This window comes from Muntiacus reevesi, chromosome 1 (assembly GCF_963930625.1).
Source record: "Muntiacus reevesi chromosome 1, mMunRee1.1, whole genome shotgun sequence".
Classification (NCBI taxonomy): Eukaryota; Metazoa; Chordata; class Mammalia; order Artiodactyla; family Cervidae; genus Muntiacus; species Muntiacus reevesi.
The window spans coordinates 246633636-246658860 of record NC_089249.1 but is presented as its reverse complement, the minus strand read 5'-3'; the positions used below and the strand labels follow the sequence as shown (position 1 = coordinate 246658860).

Below are 25225 nucleotides of genomic sequence, written 5' to 3'. Positions count from 1 at the left end.
ACATTTTTATTTAATCACAAGTCTTTGAGATGTAAAACAAGCAAGCACCAGAACTGGAGCATGTGGGTCTTGCCTCTCTTTTCTCCACTGTGATGGCTACAAACTTCCTGTATGTCAACTGTGCCCAACTTAACGGATCCTTTGAAAGCAGGGAATTGGGTCTTGATAGTTACCTTGAGGTTCCCCCCTCTAAGAATCAATGTCATTTTTGTCCATCTTATTCAGGTGACTCAGGGCTAGAAGCACACAGAGGATGTCAAGTAATCAATGTGGCAAATCTCTGGGCAGATCAACTTCCTGTATGTGCACAGAGGAGCCGGTGGCAAATTCAGATATTCCTGGAAGTGTGTCAATCAGCGAGATGTGGTAAAATTCTCCAAGGGGAGCTGAGTCAATGGTGATCTCAACAGGTTGTGAAGAGTGGATTAACACCAGTGAGCTATTAGGTAGGACAAATTCACAGGGCAATGACCATTGCTTGGGGCTTAGAGAAGAGAATTCACAAACATGGGCCAAGTTCCTTTTCTAAGTGTGAACTTCAAATAAACTTGGAGGATAATGATCTAGATATGTGTACTTTGCTAAAGAAAAGCCACAAGGTTACAACAATGAGACTGCAGAAGGCTTGTGACGTGTTAACTTTCTAGATGGGTGTCTTCATGGGTAACAGACTCCCCTGCCGCCTCCTCTCCACCCATCCCGCCTCAATTAGCAGAGACAAAGCAGCCAGTTTATTAAGACAATCATGTTTATTACAGTTTCCAGACTCCCGTATGACAAACACCGAAAGCAGAACATTGCAAACTGACATTACTAGCAGCAACCCTTCATACACAGGAAGGGTTTAGGTGAATTTAACAGTGAGGAGTAACTTCAAGACAAGATTAAAAGTCATGGTTTTTCTTGTAGCAGCTGGTATATGAAGAGTGAAACTATTAATACACAGAGTCATCCAGGTTTAGCCTTGTCTAAAAAACAAGGTAATAAGTCATGGTGCGGAGGGGTTCCCCAGGGCTGCCAAATAGGAGGCTAATGCCTTTAGATGTCAGGATGGAATAAGCAAATCACTTTTCAAGACATCGCTTACTATCTGCTTTACTGTCGGGACAACAGAAAAAGAACTGGACAGCTGCCCTAGAGCTTAGCTCACACATAATTCAGCCAGTCATTGTTTCAGTAACACCCCTAAATTTGTTTTAAAGAACATTTTCCCCCCACAGCTCTAAAAACATAACATCAGACATTTGCTCCAAAGGATTAAAAATCAAAAGCAATTGCAATGTACTGGGAATAGCTTTTATAGCTTTCCTGTGGGACAGTTCCTATCTCTTCAGAGAATGTTTCTAAAGAAGCGCTAGCTCTGGTAGCTTATCAAACTACTTTTTATTCTAAATAAATAAAAGACCAACTGAAGGTCTCAGGTGTACTTCTTTTTTTCCTCCTAGATCTCCAAACCATCCAAAGCCATGTCTTCACAGACAGCTTTCATTTTTATTAGAGGAGTGCAAGAGAACTTACAAACATTTGAAACACACTCAAAACACCATGAGTAAAGGAGGCCACCCCTTCCTCAAAGCCCAGGAAACGATAGAGGAACCCCAAAGGCTTATCTTAAATCCATCAACTCAATTTGCCGGGAAGTAATGACAGACCACCCACCTTTGCAACACAGGCCTCGATGAGATTTTCTTTCTTCACAAACACTAAGAAAAGTCTTCTGGGAGTTGCTATCCAGAAACACACAAGCTGATGAACAGAAGCTACTGAAAAGGGGTCGACTGCATTCTATATCTGGCATAGTAAAAGTAAAATTCAAACAACTGCAAACCATTCTGTTTATACCATGACACTCTTAGATGAATCTTGGTCTTCCCACAGCAACCATTTCATTCATAAAAATATATAAAAGATTAGAAAGCTTTGGGGCAGCACCAGTGACAGCTAGCTGTCTTTGAATAATTTAAATTTGTTCCTAAAGGCAAAAATAAGAGAAAATTTAAAAAACTAATTTATAGAACAGATTCTATTTCATGATTTTGCCCATGTCTGCTGCTATGAAAATAGTACAAATAGAAATACAAATATCCATTCTGCATCAAGTTAGGTTCTTTCTCAAGGGGTACAAGCAGTACACCTAGGTTTGTATAAGGCTTCTGAGGCTGGGGCTGATAATCTCTAAAGGTACTCCTGGACCTTTTCACCATGAGGATAGGTAAAGCCCTTCTTCATTCACTAACGACTCTAGCAAGGACTCCTATGCATCTTGACTTTAATGTTAACAGCTTCTAGGTTTTCTGACTTGACACGCACCATGCAGAAGAAGGAATCAACTGGTCTAAGGCCACCTGCCACTGACAACTCTAGCTAACCATCTCACAAACAGCCCACCTCTATCATAGCTGGTCTCTGAAAGAAAGCAGAAATACTTCCTAAATACCAGCACAAACAACCTAAAGTGCAGCCTCTCCTAGTGGTGAAGCAGTAGAAGTAGGTGAAGCACCTCACCTAGAAGTGAACCACCTCTGTGTACAAATAATGGTCCATGAAATCGTCCTGGGGGTGAAGCCACACCTTCCATCTCTCAGTCCCGTGTTACTTTCTAACAAACTTGGATACCCCTCAGAAGTCCTCAACAAGTTCGTATGTCTGCCCTGAAAACAGGAACCTTGTCTAGAGATTACTCTGAAGAACTTCAGTTCAAAGTTAAAAAAAATAAGAACTAGAGACTCAATCTCAAATCCCTGGAGAATACTAGAAGCCAGTTGTGGTGTATATCGGCTGTTTAGGGCCCCCTTAGTGAGCTGATGGGGGGCCTCCAGAAATCTACCGTTCTGGCTGTTATTTCCCCTTTTTCTTTCCTTGCCTTCTCCTGAGGAAGACTTCAGTTATTTCCATAGCAATTTGTTAAAAATGTCCTAGATGATCACATTTTTGAGCAGCATACACATTTTTAGAATATATTTTTCCTTCATTTTGAAAAATTTCTCCAATAATAAAGAAAAAGCAATAATTTTAAAAATTTACTTCTCTAAAATAATGATAATCATGTTTTGTACAAAACATCACATTTACTAGACAGTACTCATCCCAGAATCACTGTCCAAACCAATAAATGGGGGGGGGGGGTATGGGCACGCAACACAGATCGCACACAGGTTTAAAAATAATTTTTAGAGCCATAATTGTTGGGCAGAAAAGCAGTGAATCAATCGTTATATGGATACATGAAAATCATATGCAAACAAGGAAATAAGCATGGGTTTAAAATAAGGTTAGATTTAATCAGGCACTACAATGAATGGAAACTGATTATATTCCATTTGATTCCAAATTTCTCCTTTATTGCGAACATCTAGCTAACTATTACAGCTTCTAGCTGAGGGACATGACAGACAGACAGATGGGGACAGTCAAACAGGGGAGACCGGTAAAGTTGGGTGCCTGATGATTAACAAGATGACTGATTTTAGAACATACTACTTAAAAAGATTCAGACTGGCGGTGTCCAAAGATAAGTGTTCACTTGCATGTGTAAACTAGAACCTCTCTAAATGTTTAGTGCATCTCATCTGGTTCTAAAGAGTATATGTAAAACCCACTTTGAAACAAAATCAAATAAAACAACTTCCACAGATTCCCTTTCAGGGATGTGCTATTTTTAGATTCACATCCTTCCTTCAGTGCTGGCATATAAACCCCCCAAAAAGTGCAGGGGAATTCCCTCTCATCACAACCAGAAAAGGGTGGGAGCTGGGATGTGGGAGAGCAGCAAAAAAATTGTTACTTTTCTTTCACTAAAGATATTCTTCTGAGAACTTCCATTGTCCCTTAGGAGGAATGGAAAGTGGAAAGTAGTTCCTGAAGATGTCACTGCCTTCTGATGACAAGAAGATCATAACTGTTAACACCTACAGAGATTATGTTCTTATATCATATAGCACCTACTCTGCTCATGAGACAGTGAACTTCTAGCAAGCTATGAAACAGAGTGAGTAAAGGTTACTCATGGCACTTACATATGCTAAAAGGCTGTAAAACGCCTTCCCCACAGTCTTTTCCTCAGTACCCCTGTGAGGTAGGTGTCTGGTGGGGAAAACCTGAGGCACAGAGGGGTTACTCTGCTCTCCTCTCACTCCATGAAGAGCCAGAGGCCCAGCCAGATGAAGGCCCAGGAGTCCCAGCCCAACTCTCTGAGCAAGACTCACCTGCTTCTCAGAAGGCTCATTTAAGTTACACAACAAATACAGCAGAGGAAGTTTTTCTTTTCAAACATTTTAACTAGTGAGCTATTTCTCATTCTCACTTTGAATGTAAGATATCTAAAATAAAACCTAACATAAACTAACAAAACAAAAGGTCAATATTGCCTAACAGTCTGTGTCGAGATATAGCCTATTTTGCACTGGTGATTGAAAAAGCATATAATTCAAGTAGAAATAGTAGCAGGTGGCCTGGTGTTCGGTTACTCAAGCCGGGCTGAGTAACGTGTCCCTTAGAGACACCACTGTTGTACTTTGTGAGAACCTCTTTGGCCTGACACAAGGGAATGAAACTCCACCCCGGTTTCATGGAAAACCATCCTGAAAGACACTCGGGACAGGGCCAGCCCTGCCCAGAAAGGGTGCTCTCAGCCACATGATGTGTGTGTATGCTTGAGTTCATGCAGAACTCTTTGCAGCCAGTCATGAAGGTCACAGCCTCCTGCTATAAAGCTCACAGGACAGGTCACACTATACACAGAGGAGCAATACGCAGGTACATGCACTAGCACCATGCCACAAAAGTGAAAGAAGAGAAGGAAAAGAGCATCTTACAGTCCCACCTGGTACACCATCTGCAGAAACTCCCTCTGGCAAGAGGAAAACCAACAACAAGGTCCCCTATTTCTTCCCATACATGGAGCGGGATGAAGACACATCATTCATTGGAGCATGCCACCCACCCAGATTTCACTCTTACATAAATGCGTAGCCTTGTTATATCTTACAGATATTAAGAGATAGCAAAGTACATTCCTCGATCAAGAGAGAAACTTAAAGGTTAGTTACAAGGTGCGGATGCAGGGCTCGGGGTGATTTATACTGCTACTCTTAGATACAAGTTCATGAGTACTCAGGGCACTAGCTTCTAGAAATGAGATCATTCTCCCTGAGGAGGCTTTCTCCTTCACCATGCTATAGTGTCTGTGAAGTTAATTCAGTTCATACCATGCTCCCCAATTCAAGATCTTATATTTGGTTTGAGTGTATGCAGTAGACCATAATACCAAATCAGATGCATATACCATGCTCTGTACAGCTTCTGCTGTGATATTAATGCAAACACCCACCACCCTCTCAAGCCCTATTTTCCCTTCAGGACCTCATCTCCCAGAGGGCCTGAGCCTGGCTCTATACTCTGCACATGCTGGACCAGAGGGATCACTCCAACTCAGAGTTACACTGGGAAACTAGGATACAGCATAGCAGCAATTCATGCATTGTATTTCTAAAACCAAAGCTCAAGTGAGGTTGAGCCAGTCACTGTGCAAGATGAACCAGCAGGACGTTCTCGCCTCGAATGAAAATCTGATTTATATGTCGAGTGAAAACCTGCTGGTAATCCACTTTGGGCTTTCTCTTTTTCTTACGGGACTGGCCCCTGGAAAGGGTGGTAGCCCTGGAAAAGGTACCCCCCGCACTGGACCCTTCTGTCCGTGTAGTCCTCCCTGACAGCTCTGACCTGGACTCCTCCCTTGCAGACGCCTGCAGGGAAGAAGGGACGGAGCGGGAACGCCTGCGTGAACTCCGGTCAGTGTCTCCTCTTCCCCACACCGAGGCCACCTTCCATGTGGATGTCTGGGAGTATCTGGAGAGAGTGGAGTCTTCAACTGCAGACTTAGAATCTGTTTCCTTCTTGGAGGAATCTTGCAGTTTTAGTCGATCAAAGAGCTGCAAGGAAAGCAATGACAAGTATTAGCCTTCTCTTCAGTTTTCAACATCTCTTTTTTTTCGATATACAAAAGAAAGACTAGATTCCTTAATCATGCTCTGTAGACTGTTTGCTTTGCAATTTTAAAAAAGTTAGTAACAAATTTTCTACTTCTAGCCATAACTCAGATAAATCAGTAAGTATGTAAAGAGAAAAGGTACCCACTTCTTCTATGGTATAAAACTGAAAGACATTCAGACCTGATGAGGTAATTTGTTGCTCAAACAATATGCGAGTAAGAAATACAAACTCATTTTTTGCTCACTGGATGCATGAGAGCAGACTAATGAGGATCTTGGTCCAAGCATGCCTGGTTGACAGCAATAGGGCTTTACTGTTGGGAAACCCTGATCCCTAGGCTCAGTGATCTTAATTCCTTAGCTTGAAAACACACTGGGTACTCAAAGTCAGGGGAAACTGCTTACCCTGGTGAGAGTCAATGAAGAATCCCGTTCATATGCTTTGCCTAGAACAGGTTTTCGGTAGGTCTCATCCACATCAGTAAGTGCCTAGAGAAAAAGAGACCAAAGGAAGGAAAAATATGGCATCATTCAAAATATTATTTTTATAGCTTTCAGGAAAAAATTTTAAAGGCAGAATACCATCTAATTATACTAGACTAAACTTAACAGGTGACTCAGCTCTTGGGCAGGAACAAATGGTAATACATGGTCCCCTCTGAATAGGAACACCAAGCTGTTACGACCATGTAAGATGGGGTTCTCCTATGGTAAGGGGCCATCGCAAACTCAGGGTAGAGGCGCTTACATTTCAGGGAGCATGAATAATCTAGGAAGCTTATTAACACATTACTGACCAGAGATGTATTAACACCACAGGCATTAGTTTCTGCAAAAATCCTCCTGTCAATAATGTGGCAAAATATAAATCTAAGGTTATTCTCCAAGATATTCTGATTCTGTACGCCTGGGAACTTTCTGTTTTAACCAGAAACCCCATGATTTTGATGCAGGACAGCCTCAGACCACACCTTACGAAACACTACTCCTGATTTTCCCTTTTCGGTCTCTCTGCCTTATGACAGCAATGAAGCGACTAACCAAGGTAATACACAGAAATGCTGGTGAATTCTTGATGAAAGATCAACCTTACAGGGCAGCCATTAGAATCAAATGAGATCATGTATGAGAAATTACTTTGAAAAGTGTGAATCATCTTACAAACATAAGCTGACAGTATTGTTATTGCCACCACTGTCAAATATATTCTCTTAAATCCCTTCAAAGGCAAACTTACAATAATAAAACATATTCCCCCCTACATTTTAGAAATGAGAAAACTGAGGCTCAGAGAAATTACTTTGCCTAGAGTTACACAGCTACCAAACGTTAAGCTTGGATTTGAATCCAAGTTTTATTACTCCATACAGTTTAAAACATGGACTCAGAAGCCAGAAAAGATGAAGTTACAGTCCCTTTCACTTACTAAGAGTGTGATTTGGGACCAACCTTCCAAAATCACTAGCCTCAGTTACTTCATTTGTGAAATAGAACAGTGATAGACTTACAACTCATTTACTGAGTTATTATATATAAAGTCCTTGCTGGCATATAGCAAGTGCTTAGTAAGTATTAGCAACTACTACTGTAATCAAGGGGCATGCACAGATGAAGATAAAGCACAAAGAGAAGAAAAACTGGCAATAGAAGATCGTATGGAAAGAATCACTAGAAAGCCCTGGTGGCCCCTATTTGAACTGTCTCGTATCGGAGTTGTGCTCTGTGTCCTTTTTCTCTTCCAGATGTCTCGTGAATAGACAGTAAGCCTCTAGAAGACTGAGGGCACACGGTACACTCCTTCATAAGCAAACACTGTGCAAAGTGTCTGGCTTATTAATATGGCTGCTTCCCCTCTATCCTCATCTATCTTTCCAAAAGTTGTAGTTTAAGTTCCTTCCTGAAATTTCTACCTAGCAATGTGCCCAGCCAAAGTAGAAAGTCAATAAATATTTTTAAACGAATGAAAAATAACCGGTAAGAAATCAATATAAAATTACTAAAAGATGTAATAAGTAGTTATTCCTTAAGGCTAGATTTCTCAACCCTGGCACTAGTAACATTCTGGACCAGATAATTCTCTGTTGTGGGCACGGTATTCTGTGGACTGTAGGGCGCGGAGCAGCAGCCCTGGCCTCTACCCACTAGATGCTGGTGGTACTCCATCCCACAATCAGAAGATGACGTTGCGAAGTATCCCTGGGAAGGAGGCACAGGTAAAATCATCCCAGGTGAAAGCCACTGCCTTTAGGGAAAACAATAAAAATAACTTTTTTATTGTTGTCCTAGCGAGTTCAAAGATTCTAGGGCTTCTGGGAAGTTATTCTGGAGGTTTCGCTGAATAAAGTCCTTGAGATATATAAAAGATTTAATCCTTAGGAGGTGCTCCAGTTCCTTGAGGAAGGCTTAATTACCATATTCCAGAACTTGTCAAATGCAACGAGGAAGCCAGTACAGACGCCCCGAAGTCCCTTGAAAGTGCGGATGTGAACATTCACCTTCACCCCCTCCCGGATACAACGATGGAGTTCACCCAGAGGGCTGCCTTCATGCACTGAAACAAGAAGAACCGTCAGCACAGAATGAATACCTGCTCTCATTCCCAGAATTAACAACCAAGACCACCCAACCATCTCCAGCAATACAAGGCAACAGAGTATGGCTCTGGCAACCTCGCCACAGGAGCAGGAAGGCCCGGGGGCAGCATGTCAGGGGTAGGCGATGTGCACTGAAATGAGACAAGACGCCCGGAACATGCGTAAACCCCCCGCGAGGCTACCATCCAAATGTCTCACTACCTCCAAATCCTATTTCTATGATGTCTCTGATTCTAAGAGGCAGCATCATTTAAAAACTTTTGGGGGCAAAAAAATACTATACTAAACGTGCACATCAGCAGCTAGATTCTTCTCAGTTCTCTGCCTTGTATAACAACCGTTTTCAGGATAAATCTCACGAACTTCATTCCCAGCCTGAGCCTTCCAAAGAACCAAGAACTTTGGTCATAGGTTTAAGGGAAATGGACTGTGTGACTCATCTGCCCTGAAACACATGCAATCATCTAAGACAGAATGGCTTTTTGGCCCTCTCTGTCTAAGCTACATCACGCAGAAGCTCGTGCTCTTAGGCCACTAGCGTTTTCAGTGAACATCATCTTCACATGAGGAGGAAGAGGCCTGGTTATGTTCCAGGCCTCACTGATGTAAAGGCACCTGCTGAGTAGCTGACTCCTATGAAATTGCTGATAAGCATCATATGAAAAGAGATATAACAATTCATGTGAGGAATGCTGGGACTATAAACTGCAGCCTTTATTATGATGGATTCTTTTTTTTTCAGAGCTTGAAAGCAAGGCTGAGTTTTATTTCTATTATTTCATGTTAATTTAGCCATCACAGTATGCTGTACTACATAAAACCTACCTAAAGAAAACTGCACATGCATGCATACACACACACACACACACACACACACTCACATTTACACAATCTCATTCTTCCCCTCAAGTCTGAAAGGGATAGTTCTTTGGAAGTTATTGTTATTGATAGTAAACAAAGAAAAATATCTGTCTTATTTTTAGTATAAGCATAAAAGAGAACAAGTGTCTTGCACTTCAATTTGGACACCTAAGGTGGTTACTCTTAACCTCCTTACGCCTCACTCATGGACTGGCTTATAAATGATGGCAGGGATAAGTTAATAAAAGAAGATATTCTTGGATTAAGTGACTTTGCAGATGAGAAACAGGAGCTTGTCAGATTGAAGATTCAGCAAGAAGGCAGAGTGTCAGAAACAGTGGCCTTGGAAAGGAACATGAGAACCTTGGCCTGACCTTCACCATCCATCCCTCCTCTAGCCATATTTTAAAATTCTCTGAACCTCTGACATACTAAAGTATGTTTATATACACACATCTGTATATGTGTTATAGATGGTGTCAAACCAAGCACTGTAAACAACATTTAGGTCATTATAACTAGTTGTATGAACTTAGTTAGCAACTTTTTCTTTACAAGGCCAAGTTTCCCCATTCACAAGATGAGGTTAGACTAGGTAACTTCTAGTTTCATGTAATGAATAAGTTCCTATAATTAAATTTCTTAGAAACTGGTCACAACGCCTAGATTACTCTACTTGCCTTCCACATTCACTCCTCTTTCCCACTATACACATATGTTCCACAAAGGTTAGAAAGGCCACTCTTTTTCTAACTTGGAAGAAAACAGGGGCATTACTCCCCACACACCCCCAAATCAGGGAGAAAGGACAAGCATGTACCTTAACAAAAATCTCTTGTTCTAATTAAACAAATGGTAAACTCAGGTTTTCAACCTTCATATCTGTACCTTTTTTGATTTTTTTTTCTTCCAAAGGTTTAACAAGGTATAACTCCAGGGAATATTTCTCTCATGTAATCAAAAATACAACACTGGCACCACCTATCAGAGCAAAATCCCAAGAGATAAAAAAGTTCCACACTCAGAATCACAAGGCACATTCTGAATCTCTTCTCAGCAGTATTTGTGACAAACTCCAAATGGAGATGAGCCAGGCTTCTAAAACTATATCTATGCCTTATCTTTGAAGAAGTTATTCTTCCAAATCCCGCTCTCCACTGCCATTACCCTTGGGCCACAGCCTTCCAAATTCAGGTCATTTTTAACCCCACTCTTTTATTTTTCCCTTCCTATAGCCAATACTAAGTCCAGACAAGAGATTCTCAATAACTAAGACCTGACCTTTCTTTTCTATTTCCACATACAGTCCAGAGCCTCATCATACTATTGGTTCACTTCAAGAGTCTCCAAGCTCCCCTCCTTCACATCAACAGCAGCAGTAGCATCACTGTCACCAATATTATCACCAATTCCTGAGCCCTCAGTATGGGCCAGGCCCTATGGTAAGTTTAACTTTACATGTTATTTTATTTTATTTTTTTGCCACACAGCATGTGGGATCTTAGTTCCCTGATCAGGGTTTGAACCTGCATCCCCTGCATTGGAAGTGCAGCATCTTAACCACTAGGTCACTGGGGAACTCCTTGATTTGTACCTTGATTGTGGTGATGAATTCATAACCTTTTTACTCACCTGAGGAGTGAATTTTGCTATATGTAATTTAGCATATATTACATGCTTATTTAGCATCTATTACATGCTCAACAGCCTTATTTTTAAATAATTACTGTTATCGTCAAGCATGCCCTTCCTTAACCGCAAGACCTAAAGCTGACTTCTATATGAATTCTTTTGTGGAAAAAATCTAATCCTCACCCCTGCTGCTATGCTTTTTTTTGCTTCCTGAAGATCATCAATTTTTTGTGATATCTGCTCATCTCTACCATGTTTCCAGTGGTGGGGTTAAAATTTTCAGTGCCTAGAGCACATTTTGAGACTTTGATTCCAGGCATACATTTAATTGTGGAAAGTTGATAAAGCTGGCTTTCACACTCTTTCATCCTAATAATATGGCAAAGTGCTCCACCGGTAAAGCCAAAACCACTCACCACATAGAAATACTTCTTTTGTCTGGAAAATCTTGGCAGCAAAGCAATAATTGGCAAAATGGAAATAAATGTTACAATCTGAGACTTGGAGGGCATTTCAAATATCTGATAGTGGCAAAAACTATGGGCAAAATAAGCTCCCCCAAACTGCTCTTCATTTAGGCACATGCATAATCTGTGTCACTGCTGGGCAAGCAAACTGGAGTAAACCCTAGCTTAGGCAGTGATGCTCTGGCACTGTAATCACAAAGGCACCGCTAACAGCACTCAGCTTTTCAGGATGTTGCTCTCTTAACACACTTCTAGGAAAGAAACAAAATATTCCTTTACTTAGCAAAACCCTCCATTCCAAAGGCAGTGATTTAATAAAGCCACAATTTAGCTATCAGGATACAGATGCTCTGAATGGCTAAGTAGGTCATTGTGTTCATGGGGCAGATGTCAGAACTGCTTGCCAGATGACGAAGACATGACCCTGGGCTGTTTCTATTCCGTTTATACAAGACCTAATTCACACGTTAGCAATCTCTGCTATTTACAGCTTTACTCTAAGGAACTATTAGGAGGCTGCAAGAAATCCCCTCATGCCATTTACACCTTCAGAACTCAAAATAACCTGTGCATATGGTAATAGGAGCCTGACAGACAAGAGTCCCTGCACTCAGCCGGCAGAGAGGCTGTAAAAGTGTCTGCCCTTTAGTGGCCTTCTGCGCCTGCTGCATTTCTGTGAACATATGTATGTCAAGACCCTGCAGCCCGTTCTGCTTACAGCACCGAGAACGAGCTGTCACTTAATGTGCAGAGGTCATGAGATTATGTCCCCTGTGCTATCTGAACAATCTCCTCATACTGCGTCCCATCACCCACAAATCTCACTGACCAAACCACTCTCCCTGCCCCAATACCGGCTGTGCCCTCCCTCCTCTCACCATGCGTGGCCCCAAGACTTCATCACCTCTGCAAATCCTCCCCATGATGTCCCGTTTCCAGGCTCACCACCTCTCCAGAATCCCCCGGGCACCCCCCACCCCCCAGTCACTCCTGCAGACCGATTTCAGCAGGCTCCTCATCACCTCTGTGGCCACTTCTGTGGCCCCCATCACCTTTACGCATGTTATCCAAGCAGACCCTACCCGTGGCTACTTATTACCTCTAGAGCCTTGCCACTCTTGGCTCACTGCCCCTACAGACCGTCAGTTCCTCAAGCTGACCTCCCCACGGTCGCTGGTTCTCTCTTCAGCCTTCACCAAGACCCTCCCCCTGATACAAACACAGGTCCGCGCCGAGCGGCTGTCACCCGGCACACGCCTGCAGGGCCGCCGCCTTCCGGACAGCCGGCCCGGCCCCCGCCCCGCCCGCGGGACTCACAGGGCATTCTCGTGAGCACGTTGCGCGGCGCCTTCCTGCTCCGACCCGGACCCCGCCGCCGCGCCTCGGCGGCCTCGTCCCCTTCCTCTTTGGTCACCATGAGGCGGCGGAGGCGCTGGATGCGCTCGGGGTCGGGGCCGGGGGCGTCCGGGCGGCGGCGGGTCCTGCCCGAGGGCCCGGCGGCCGCAGCAGGGCCCCCTGAGCCAGCGGCCGCGCCCCGCGCCCGCCCGCGCCCGCCGCTCCGTAACCCGGTCCTGAGGAAGCTCTCGTACTCGGCCACGTTGTTGAAGCAGGGCGCGTTGGGGTAGGGAATGGGAGGCAGGCGGGGCGCATACAGGGCCAGCAGCGGGTCGAAGCTGTCAGAGCTGACATCCAACCGCGGGCTGGGCGGGCGCGCGGGGCTCGCAGCGCGAGCCGACCTCGCCCCCCGCTCCCGCTCCTCCATGTTTGAAAGGCCCGCAAGCCGAGGCCGATGGGAAGAAGGAGCGGGGCCGCCAGAGGGCGTCACTGCGCAGCCGCGGCGCAGAGTCTCACTGCGCTGGGGCGGCCGCCAGGGGGCAGCGTCTGCCTGCGCTGTGCGCCGCCAGGGGTGTGGTGCGCGGCAGCTTTTCGGCCCGGGCTCGGAGCGCATCAGCGTTCTGGGGAAGAGGTTCATTTGCGTTAACGCAAGTTTTCCCATCAATATCATTATCACTTTAGGTGTTTGCTGATAGTCCGGATTCCCTGGGGATGGAGCCCGGGACCGTCAGCTTGACAAGCTCCCCAGGTGTTTCTCGGTTCTCTGGAATTATGGTCTACTAGTAGCTTGAGCTGGCGGGAAGCAGTGGCAAGAGGACAAAGTGAAAGTGAAAGTCGCTGCGTCAAGTCCGACTCTTTGCGACCCCACGGACTGAATTCTCCAGGCCAGAATATGGGAGTGGGTAGCCTTTCCCGTCTCCAGAGGATCTTCCCAACCCAGGGATCAAACCCAGGTCTCCCACATTGCAGGCAGATTCTTTACCAGCTGAGCCACAAGGGAAACCCAAGAATGCTGGAGTGGGTAGCCTATCCCTTCTGCAGCGGATCTTCCCAACCCAGGGATCCAACGGGGGTCTCCTGCATTGTAGGTGGATTCTTTACCAACTGAGCTATCAGGGAAGTCCAGGAAGAGAACAAGGAATGTCCCAATTTGTTCTTATGCTCTGCATCACTGGCGTTCAGACGCCTGGGCTCCAACTATTTAGCTTCTCTGAGCTTTACATTCTCTTTTGAGATATGATCAGTTCAGTTCGGTCGCTCAGTCGTGTCTGCCTATGCTAGAAACGGTTTCAAGAAACTGTCTGAAGAACGAAAGATATGCAAATAGGGTGTAATAAATGCTCTACGAATGTTAACATTAAGTGTCCAATGAAAGTGAAAGATGATGAGTGGACCCTAGTACTGCATTTCTTACACCTGGGCAAAAAGAAATTTACACATACACCAGAAAGATGCTAGTATTAAAGAAAAATCACCATCACTATTCTTCTAAGTATTGCTAAGCACCTGGAGGAAAGGAGGCTCCCACAACTGGGATGGCATATTTATAAAACCTGGCTGTACTTTAGAGCCTCTGTTTAGCAGAACCTTGATTCTTGATGTTAAAATAGTAGTGTAGTCTACATCAAAGGCCCTCAACCAGTAGAACCAAGATGTCTCCAGTCACCTAGGGGTCACACGAATCACTTTCCTGTCACCACTCTCCCAAAGGGCAATCCACTGGCATAAATTCTATATTAGTGGCTTCCGTGTATATTTTAAAGTTTCCTTAAGCTTTGGAAAGGAAGCCCAAGAAAATACTAGTCTCTTAAGAGAGGATGAAAATTAATATATAACTGTGAAGTATACTTTAGAATAAAGACATACTGCAAAATAAAGATGACAAACCAGCCAACAGTACTTGGGGGCGGGCGGGGAGGGGGCAGGCCATGCGGCATGCAAGATCAAACACGTGTCCTCTGCACTGGGGACCCAGAGTCTTAACCACTGGACAGCCAGGGAAGTCCCATCCAACACTGCTTCTGACAGCATTACTTAATAGGTATGATTACAGTGTAAATATTAAACCCAGGATATTCCTTTGCTCAAAACCACCCTCCCCAAGACAAACCTCACTCCTGCAAACTGCTGGCAACTCAACCAGCAAGCACGTGTCCTCCTATCTTCTAACAAAATCAAGTGATACCTTTGTAGTATCACATAACACCAACAGAAAACACAAAACTTTCTTGGGTGGCGTCTAAAAAATTTGTACAAAGACCTACTTATCTATACTTGTTTTGATATAGAATGCTGTAATTTATTTACCCTTATGTTTGCCAATCAAGAGCTACACTCTTACTGCCTTACTTGGCCTATCCCAGTGCACCTAGATGTACAAGTCTAGGTTTTGGTATAGACTTGTTACCCAAAGTGTGGCATATTGACCATACCCATCAAAAGTCTTTGAATCCCAAACTCTTCATGGGGAGAGAGCTTGGAACTGGCATTTTAAACGAGCATTTCAAGCAAATTTTTGCATCCAGAAGTCTGTGAACCACCACTGTGATGAAGGGATGTGAGCCTGGCTTATGTAAGGACGTTCACACATCAAAGTTGGACTCATATACTGCATTTGTATGAAAAAAATAACTGAAAATTTAGGCCAAGGGAGTTGAAACCTTTATTTTTTTTCTTCTCAAAGAAATTTTATCAATTACCAACTGTAAGCCATGTCTCCAATTCTCGTGGAGTGAGAACAGGGAGGGAAGAAAAGGCATCAACAGATGGGGTGTCAATTAGTGAGATGAGACCAGCCATCCCTCTTTCAAAAATACATTTTCTTGGCTGTAAATTCTACAGTGAGAGACCAGGCACTGTGATGTGGGCTTTTAATTAATTCTTTACAGAACAAAATTAATCTTTTTCCTCTAAAATATGGAATGAACATAAAAGGAAATGTGAGTTCTCTACCGCCTATCCCCACTGCCTCCTCACTTCGGAGGCCACGAGCAACATGCAGTTCCTGTGGCTCCTCACCCAACTCCACATCAGCAGGTAGAACCATTAGGGCTCCTCTACTGCCTGTGACCCAAAGGTGAGTGCTGGTCCCTCTGCTCTCCAAGTCAAATGTCATTGTTTTATTATACAGAGGCTACCTGAGAATCTTTTTCAGGAAGTCCAACAAGAAGGTGACTTTCAAAACTGAAGTGCCAAGAAGACAGAGAGTATCTTCCTCCTGGCTCATTCATTCTCACGTTTTTCTCCTCCCATATAGACATGTAACTCTCTTTCTCCTGAGATCCAGCCTTGTGATCACTGCCCCTGGTGAGATGATGAGGGTCATGCTGACAACTCCACAAAATCAGTCCACGCAATATTTATGCAAGGACACCCAAGCTACAACTCGTTAGTTCAACCCAGGTTGCCAACTTTGGATAATGGCACAAAGCCCTGAGTTTGCCCTGGAATTCCTGCATTCAGAGGCACTGGGAAGGCATCAACCTATACTAGCTCCAGGTCTGCCAAAGAGGAATGCAATTAGGTGGGTGGGAAAAGTGAGGTTACCGAGGTCACTGGATTCTGTGGTAAAGAACAAGCGGGCGACAGTAAAGTTTGGGCTCATCTTCTAGAAGAGGTGAAAAAAGCTTGACATGTTTTTGTAAGACCCATGCCACAATCTAAAAATGATTCATCTACAAGGCATAACATAGTTCTCGCTTTATAAAAATAGTACCGCAATTTTTTTTAAAAAATGCACTTCTATCAAAGGAACCATGTTTCAACACTGCAAAAAAGGTGTTCCACTTAAAGTAGAATAAGACATACCACCCACATCCATCTCTTTTCTCTGTTCCCCTCCCAACCAGAGTCATGTCACTCCCGGGACACCTGCATGGCACAGATGCTAGGGCCACCAAAAGTCAGGAGACTTGGGGGCCGAGATGGTTAAGCACGCCAGGACTGAAAAGCAAAGGGTCAGCTGTCTTCATCTAGGATCTCTGGATGTTCCTTCCAGAAAGCATCCCCAATGATATTGCAGTGTAAGGGCACCACCACAGTCCTGGTCCGGGTCACCGCCATCTTTTTTCCTTCCATTTCTGCTGGCAGCTTAACTTCTTTTGTTGTGATTTCCTCCACCTATAGGTAAGGTTAAAATATTGACATTGTTAACTAGAGAATGGCTTTGGGACATCGAAGACAGAGAAGTGAGCTATATATTTGGTTGACCAAAACATTCATTTGGGTTTTTCGAAAAACCCAAATAAACATTTAGCCAACCCAATACCTCTGAAAAATATATATTTTCAGGCAGATACATATCTTACCATACCTGAATTTCTTTACAACTAAAAATACTTTTTAAACAGTTATGCTGCTCTATTTTGAGAGGAGATCTTAGGAACACAGAAGGGACTCTATGTTCCTTGTTAGCAATAACCATAGAATTAAAGATATTTCTGCTTTCCCACCTGCGAGTCCAAAGAACAAATACTTTAAAAATACTAATAAAAGAGCTGAAGTTGCCAGTGAGATCCTGAGCTCTTAGGATACTTACTCCCTTAATACTTAAAAACATTCATTTCAGAAAAAAATACTTTAGATAGAAGGAAATAAATTTAGAGACATCATTATGCCCAGGAGCTGGATCAGAGAGAAAATATTGGTAGAATTAAGGATTTAGATGAAAGGAGACAGAATATTAAGTTAACTATAACTGTCTAGAGAATCTCTCGAACATTCTGTAAGGGAAAGAACCTTCACATGCAACATCAGTTCCTCAAATTATAGTTCTCATGGGATGGGTGGGCCATTTAATGGTCCAGTGTGGGATTTTTTAAAAAATGTTCTTTGAATGCAAAAATTCTCTTATCAGCACTGTACCTGTTAAAGGGGTTTGATTTTATTTGGGGAGAGCTTATGACACAAAAAAATAAATTCTAAAATTCTGCAATTCTACTTATAGAAGGGGGGAGTCCAGGTCACAAACTTGACTGATGAACTGACAAAGCCATTATCCATAGTAATAATCTATAGCATCTCGTTTTGGGAAGGGTCTAATCTGTGAGAGTGACTGGAGTCACGTCAGCACACGGGCAGCAGGAAAGACAAGGCGTGGGCTGGTCGCAGGCTTTCTTTCTGACCTTCGTTTTCCCTTGGACACAACAGCATTACCTTCTGCCATATCAACACGGTCCCCTTCCTATACATCAGTGGCTCGTTATTGTAGTTGATGTTGAATTCAGAAAATAAAATCTCATTCTTGTCTGCTGCAAGAGTTCCCTGAAGAAATAAAAACAAATATAAAAAGCTTGGTAGGTCTCTTCTCTCCCCTAGCCCCACCTATCCATTCCACTCTCTTATCTAAACTTCTAGCAACAAATCAAGAAGTGGAAGCATTTCATCAAACATCATATAGGTATCAATGAATTTTAAGAGCAGTTCAAATCTTATTTAAATACAAAAATCCATAAAGTTCTCTCCTGTAGCAAGTAACTGGCTTCACCAATCACTACTGTGATGGAGAGAGGCACTAACATTTAAGAGTACTGATTGTGTACTGGATGGTTTGTATATTTTATTTGACCCTCATAACCATCTCCATTTTAGAGATGAGAGCTCAGAAGCTTAGAAAGATTATGTAAATTTTCCAAGGCCAATGGTGCTCTTATACTTAAGAATAAGAATCAAAATCTAAATTCAGTGCTTCCAAACTCTGGCTACATCTACCAGTCTTCCTATTATTGCTACACATCTTTACCACTGTTGTTAATAATGACAACCATTTACTGAGTCATTATAATGTACCAGGCATTGTATTAGGAGCTATTACAACACATCATTTCACAGTTTACCTGCAAGTAGCATCTAATAATAAAATAGCATCTAATAAAGTATTTACTAGTTACTTACAGTGTGCTTTGCACTAGTCTATGTGTGTTTTACATGCCTCATGCCACTTAAAATTCTCACTTATAGACCTGTAAGGTAGGAACTATTATTTTCCACATTTTGCCTATGAAAAACTAAGGCAGAGAGGTAAAATTAAACAAAAACATCTGAGTACAATTATTTGACTCCCCGGAGTCTGAAGTCTTGTTGATACACAAGAGTCCTAACCCCAAACTCCAGGTCCCCAGCAGGGAATGACAATGATGAAGCAGCCAGGTGGGGCTGACAGAAAAGACGAGCCATGTGCCCTGTAGAGAGGGCAGCCAATATGTAGCTCCAGTCAAGCATTACCATGTGGGGAGTGTAGATTAATTCCATTTAACAGCAGAGGACACTGAGGCTCAGGGAGTGGTTAACAACTTACCCACAGTCACAAAGCAAGCAAGCAGAAGACTTGCTACTATTGTGATCTTTGTATCTTTTCAAAACAAAGCTGTAAAAACTTAAGAGCTTAAAAAGAAGGCAAAATGTCACGAGAGATCATAAATTGTCTGCCCTGAAGTCTTAATGCAGTAAGATCAATATACCTGTAATCTCTCTTGGGCTTGTAATGGTGTTAAGCCAGACTGCTGCACAAGTGCCCAGAACACTGTATTATAAAGATTATTGATGTGACCTGTAAGAAAAACAGAGTAACACTGTGTAGGGATATACAATCTTTTTTAATATTCACCCTTCAAAGAGTACTGGAGCCCAATTTCTCTCCTCTTTAAAGTAGAGAGACCTCAGAAATATTTAGTTGCCTGCTGAAAGTCACACACAGGGAATATACAGGGAAGCAGTGAAGCAGAAAAAAAAACCTATTTTCTAACAGTTTTATCCTGTTGTTTCAGCTGTGCTCCACACAAGTCTGTTGTGCATTAAGCTAAGGAATACTTTCAAAGTTATTTGATTTGTATTAGTCCCACCTCTTTTCCAATTCTTCTGGAAAAATCAAGACACATCAAATGAGTAAAAGTCTCACAAATATTTCATCATGTAAGGCAGGGTCACAACTCAAATACCCACTAAAGCCAGCATGAACCTAAGTGTGGAAAGCAGAGTAGGTGACCAGAGGAACAACAGAGAAGCAGAGGCTGAGGCACACTGGCTCCTGTGTACACGCACATGTGTATGCACGTGTGTGCGTATGTGTCTGTGTGTATAAAGGCAGATGTCACTATACAGGGTCTGACCAATGCTAGGTGGAAATACAGACTTAGTATTGCCAGATCTTCTGATTAAAAAAAAAAGCTAATAATAAGGAATATTTAAATAAAATACCCAATTTTTCAAATATTTTCAATTTTAAAAACCTGAAATACTGCATTCCAAACAAAATACACATGAGCCAAAACTATTTCAGAGCATTACCTCTAATATAACGAATTAGTGACGTAACCATCAATACATCTGTTTATTTGGTTTCACTTACAATCTGCTTGCCGCCAGCTGAGATAGTCCTTTAGAGTTTGGTTGCTAGGATACACCACGACTCTTCCATCAAAGCCTGGGGGATACAGAAGTGGCTGGTCCTCAAAATAATCCCGCCAATAAAACACATAGCTGGAGGCGAACTGGGAAACCACGTGAGTCATAAACTTACTTGCAGAAGGTAGGTTGGGTGGAGCAAGAAAAGAGAAAATACATGATATTAATTTAACGCCATGACAGGGTATGTGGGTGCAACACAGTGATAACACAAACTGTCTAGAGAGCCAAGAGATAATATAAATTGAGTCAAGAAAAACTATTTTAATATTTCAGTTATATATTTAAAATGCAGCCTGCCTCTCTTTCTAGTCCTATAAAGTAGTTTACTATTATCAAATGTTTTCCTATAGGATGTGATGTGAATTGACGGTTCAAGAGGATTTTCTTCAGGTCTTGGGAGGGGGAACCACTGTTTTAAAAACACACCAATTCATTACATGACCTGTTTTCTGTGAAAGTTTCAACATACTGCCAAATTAAATATGAGATTTGTCTAATTTGTACTGAGATCCTCCTTACTTAAAAGTTTAGTTTCTGTTTCTAGTTTTAATGTTCAGTTTAGAAGCTAAGGTGATGTGAAATGGGAGAAAAAGAATAAAGAAGCATACAGAATGCCCACATAAGATGGAAGTACAACAGTCTAAACTTCTATACATATTATCAGTATATCGATGTGTGTGCATGTGTGTACATATATATATATAGACATACACACACACTCTGCAGTTGCAAATACTAGTCTGCAAGTTTATGATTAAAACTTGAAAGTGAAAGTGAAAGACACTCAGTCCTGTCTGACTCTTTGCGACCTCATAGACTACATAGTCCAAGGAATTCTCCAGGCCAGAATACTGGAGTGTTAGCCTTTCTCTTCTCCAGGGGATCTTCCCAACCCAGGGACCGAACCCAGGTATCCCGCATTGCAGGCAGATTCTTTACCAGCTGAGCCACCAGGGAAGCCCAAGCAGAAGCCAGATGCCGGTAGGAAATTTTCTGAAGGAGCTAGGCCACAGAATTACCTGGCTCTTCTTTTAAACCAATTGCTTTTTCGCTTGAACACAAAGCTGTACTCATCACTCTGTCCATATGCAATCACAATATCCTCCAGTTCGTTCATTACAGTTTGGGCACATTTGGTCATTAGATGAAGAGCACGGCTGTCATTAGGTTTTATAAAGCTGTGTTTCTCAGCAAACCTTCATATGGGAAAAAGAAAAGGGAAAAGGGCATGGCTGCAAGAGACCTTGTCAGTAAGACCACAGACTGAACAGGCTGTTCATACAGGAAGACACTGTAATAGTGCTGTGAGTCCAAACATTCCAGGAGCCACAACCCAACCCATTTCGTTAAGAACTCCAGGTTTGTTTGTTTGCTTTTTTTTTTTTTAGCTCTGATCAACTGAGAAAAAAGAACATATATACTAATCCTCCATTCCCTTTTCTGTGAAATGGGGATAAATCTACTTCATAGGATTGTCCTGAAGGTTAGAGGGAGGTAACAAACATAACTATGCTCCTTGGACAGCTCAATAAATTTTAACTACAGTAATCACTACCAAAGTAGCATTTTTAAAGAAATTCCCATCTTTCTGTTACTTTGTTTTTTCTGACTTTTTCCCTCTGAATCCAGTCCATGTGCTCTGTTACTTATAATGAAACAAGAATATACTCCGTATAGCGTAGCCCATAGCAAGCCCTAAACAGGCCGCTGAACAGTAAGCCCTCAAAGATACCTAACAACCAGTTTGGCCATCGGTTGAAGAGCTGAAATAATGCGCCCAAGAGTGACTTCTTCCACTACAGCCTTGCCAATGGACACCTCAGGCCAGCTCCTCACCAGGGGAGCACCCTGTCTCATTTTTAATTATCCGGACTACTCGCGTTCAAGCCAGTTGTAGACAGCACATAGCGTGACGCTTAAAGCCGCGCAGTCATTGGCTGCCGCGTTACCACGGTAACCACGAGCTGCGGGCTGCTACCGAGGGGCCGGGTCACCGGAAATGCCTGCGAAGCACGCAGCCCCGGCCGGAGCTCGCTCACCGATGGAAATTCCTGCCGTCCAGCCGTACCACCACCCAGCAGTGGGGCAGGCATGTGTCGTCAGCCTCGAAGTCCCGCACGTACTCGAATTTGCTTTTTGCCATAGTCGCTCCCAATTTCAAGCACCGTCTCAGAGTGACGGAAGTAGCAGCCAAGCAATCGCGAACTTTCAATGTACCAGCAGCCCACATTTCCCCCAAGGAAGGGAAAGGAACAGAGAGCTCCGCCCCGGAAGTTCCTGTGTCTTTTCATGGTCGCTCTAGCCGTACTGGAGGCCAGCATATCGCTTGCCTCTCGTTGTAGTTTGTAATGGACCTCCTGGCCTGGAAAGAGGGTTCCAGTCTTCCCTTAGTACTATTCTTGATTGCTGCCATATGTCCTCCCGGTCTGCAACAAGTCATTCTCACGAAATTTAAAAAAATTCATTTCTGGCCAAGTTTTAAGGTTTAATTGTGATTTTTTTTTCCTTTCCAAATAGCATTTGTTAATTTGTTGTAAAAAATGTGGTATGTATCGGAAAATAAAATTAGGAAAATTAACACGATGTCTCCCTTCTCCCCACCAAAGCATTGTGGATGGTTCTTAACGGTCTCTTTATATATTATGCTTACACGGGGAACACACAAAATTGGAATCAGACACTTGTACAGTTTTTATATTTTTCACCTTGAGTATTTTTCCAACGTTGTTAAATATGCCAAAGAGTGACTTTAAAAAGAAAAAAAAAAAAAAAGGCCTCATATTCTAACATATATAGTACTATTAACTCATTCAAATTTTCACAAAGACTAAATGTTTGAGATGTTGTTGCTGCTGCTTGCCAGCATGCCAAGTTGCTTCAGTCTGGTCCAACTCCTTGTGACCCTATGGACTATAGCCTACCAGGCTCCTCTGTCCATGGGATGCTCCAGGCAAGAATACTGGAGTAGGTTGCCATGCCCTCCTCCAGGGGAATCTTACCAACCCAGGGATGGAAGGAACCCTTGCGTCTCTTATGTCTCCTGCATTGGCAGGCGGGTGGCATTGGCAGGTGGATTCTTTACCACTAGTGTCACCTGGGAAGACTTAGTAAATACTAGTAACAATAAAACGCTAATAATTGTAGAATGCTGTATGATTTATAAAGCGTTTTGGAATTCATTGCATATATATACCCTAAGAAAATACTATTCAAACAATATAAAAAGATAAATAGTGAAAAGTAAATCTCTCACTGACCCCTAACTCTGTACTTTAAGCATTTACTGTTACCAATTTCTTGTGTACCCATTCAGAAAAAGATATTGAGAGAGAGATGGACACAGAGATAGAGATGTCTTTGAGGTAGATTATGCTCGAGACTGAAATTGTTGCTAATTTTTATCTACTATAGGTTTACTGAGAATTATAATTTCACAAGACAATAGCATACAGGATGTGTCTCTTAATAAGCCAATAAAGAAATAACCTACTGCAAATGATAGATTGATTACACTGTTGTTCTAGGCAAGGGGAGATAGGAGAAATAAAGTCCAGATTCAGTTGAAGTGTATCTTTCCTATAAGGTTGGTTCTCAAGAGAGTTGGCTTAACCAACCACAAGCTGATGTCTAGCTGGTAGCTAAAGGAAAGTAAGAAGTCCCCTGATGATAGAGTATGTTGTGAGGCAATGAAGCCCAGTGTGAGGGGCAAAGTGATCTTTGTGAGGTTGCTGCATAGCTTTCACCACTGTGGTAAGAGTCACTTTTACCCCAGCAGGGGCATAATGCCCAGGGTCGTCAGAGAATTGTTTAGGTCAGTGAAGACTCACCATGCCCAGGTGGAAACTCTTGGACAATCCTCACAAACTCCAGGTACTTACTGTCTATATTTTTCCTCACCATAGTTGCTTTTTAGTCTGTTTTTATTAATAAGTCCCAAGTGGGGCCCCTCGGCAGCTGAGCTATTGACTGCTTCTTGATCACAACAGATGAGATAATGACACCCTGACACAATTTTACTTCATTCTTACAGAAAACTGCTTTATTTCTTTAAAAAAAAAAAACCTTTGTTTATTGTTTTTGCCATAAACAAGTGGATTTAAACAACTTTAGTGATAAACAAGTGGATCTGAAATATTAAACCACTTGGAGGTTTCTGGAGCAGCAAGACGAGAGGGAGTGTTAATGGTGTGGTACCTGAGGAAAGGATGGGGATACCTCAATATGGTCCCCTTCAGCCTTTGGGGCCTGGAAAAGGTCATTCATTTTCAGTCCCATGAGAAGGCTCTCAGAGGTTGGTGGGAGGCAGGAGCCAGTAGTTGCCTCTGAGGCCCCTGACCAAGTAAAGTCACCCCTCCTGGAGAAGACTTGGAGATAGAGGGAGAAGGGCCAAAGGGAGCTATGGCTGCTCCTCTTCAAGGAATCCCTGGAGGTTCTGGCTGGTGCTAAAATGGCCCCAGGCACCATTTTAGCCAACCCAGGAAGAGAGGACTTTCCATCACCAGGCCAGTTACACAGAATGCACCTGCTGTGTCCATACCCCAATCCAGCCCTCGATGGGAATCAAACCTTGAAAACAGGGGAGTGATGCAGAGGATCTCAGAGCCAGACTGTGTCTCCCACCTTGACTTCAGGTTGTTGGAGAGCAAGCAGAGTGAAAGAGCAGACCCTGGGCCTCCCACTCCAAGCCCTTTCAACTAAGAGGCCTGGCCTGCTTTGGGGCTTCGAGGAAGGGGACACTTCTCACAAAAAGACAAATACTGTATGATTCTGGAAACTTAAGGAAGTACTTAGAGAAGGCAAGTTCATAGAGACAGAACACAGAATGATGGTGGCTAGGGGGCAGGGGGGGTTGGGGGAAGGGAGTTGTTTACTGGGGATAGAATTTCTGTTTTGTGAGATGAAGAGTTCTGGGGACTGGGTGCACAACAATGTGAATGTACTT

General features: G+C 42.9%; 2 protein-coding genes across 3 annotated transcripts; both read right to left on the bottom strand.

Annotated features, from left to right (window-relative positions):
- Positions 1 to 730: 730 nt before the first annotated feature.
- Positions 731 to 13308, bottom strand: LSM11 (LSM11, U7 small nuclear RNA associated). The gene is made up of 4 exons (XM_065919000.1): positions 12862 to 13308; positions 8402 to 8541; positions 6396 to 6479; positions 731 to 5930 (listed from the first exon to the last, which is right to left on the bottom strand). Exons 1-4 carry the CDS (start codon positions 13304 to 13306, stop codon positions 5520 to 5522), a joined length of 1080 nt encoding a protein of 359 aa, XP_065775072.1. The 5' UTR covers positions 13307 to 13308; the 3' UTR covers positions 731 to 5519.
- Positions 13309 to 15527: 2219 nt separating this feature from the next.
- Positions 15528 to 22515, bottom strand: THG1L (tRNA-histidine guanylyltransferase 1 like). Of its 2 annotated transcripts, XM_065919005.1 has the most exons (6): positions 22323 to 22515; positions 21303 to 21479; positions 20225 to 20394; positions 19338 to 19426; positions 18034 to 18141; positions 15528 to 16998 (listed from the first exon to the last, which is right to left on the bottom strand). In XM_065919005.1, exons 1-6 carry the CDS (start codon positions 22511 to 22513, stop codon positions 16837 to 16839), a joined length of 897 nt encoding a protein of 298 aa, XP_065775077.1. In that variant the 5' UTR covers positions 22514 to 22515; the 3' UTR covers positions 15528 to 16836. The 2 variants fall into 2 exon arrangements, with proteins under 2 accessions (XP_065775077.1, XP_065775078.1); XM_065919006.1 differs by lacking the exon at positions 22323 to 22515 and having other exon boundaries at positions 20225 to 20390; positions 21303 to 21424.
- Between the last annotated feature and the right edge of the window lie 2710 nt (positions 22516 to 25225).

What these genes read in the sequence shown, in the direction of transcription:
- LSM11 (XM_065919000.1), bottom strand. Translation starts at nt 13,306, where the DNA reads ATGGAGGAGCGGGAGCGGGGGGCGAGGTCGGCTCGCGCTGCGAGCCCC. An exon ending in CGTGCTCACGAGAATGCCCT is followed by an intron (nt 8,542 to 12,861) that starts GTGAGTCCCGCG and finishes TTCTTGTTTCAG; the next exon opens with TGCATGAAGGCAGCCCTCTG. An exon ending in TTGACAAGTTCTGGAATATG is followed by an intron (nt 6,480 to 8,401) that starts GTAATTAAGCCT and finishes CTTTTTCTCTAG; the next exon opens with GCACTTACTGATGTGGATGA.
- THG1L (XM_065919005.1), bottom strand. Translation starts at nt 22,513, where the DNA reads ATGTGGGCTGCTGGTACATTGAAAGTTCGCGATTGCTTGGCTGCTACT. An exon ending in CAGCTGGCGGCAAGCAGATT is followed by an intron (nt 19,427 to 20,224) that starts GTAAGTGAAACC and finishes TTTTTCTTACAG; the next exon opens with GTCACATCAATAATCTTTAT. An exon ending in AAGCCCAAGAGAGATTACAG is followed by an intron (nt 18,142 to 19,337) that starts GTATATTGATCT and finishes TTATTTCTTCAG; the next exon opens with GGAACTCTTGCAGCAGACAA.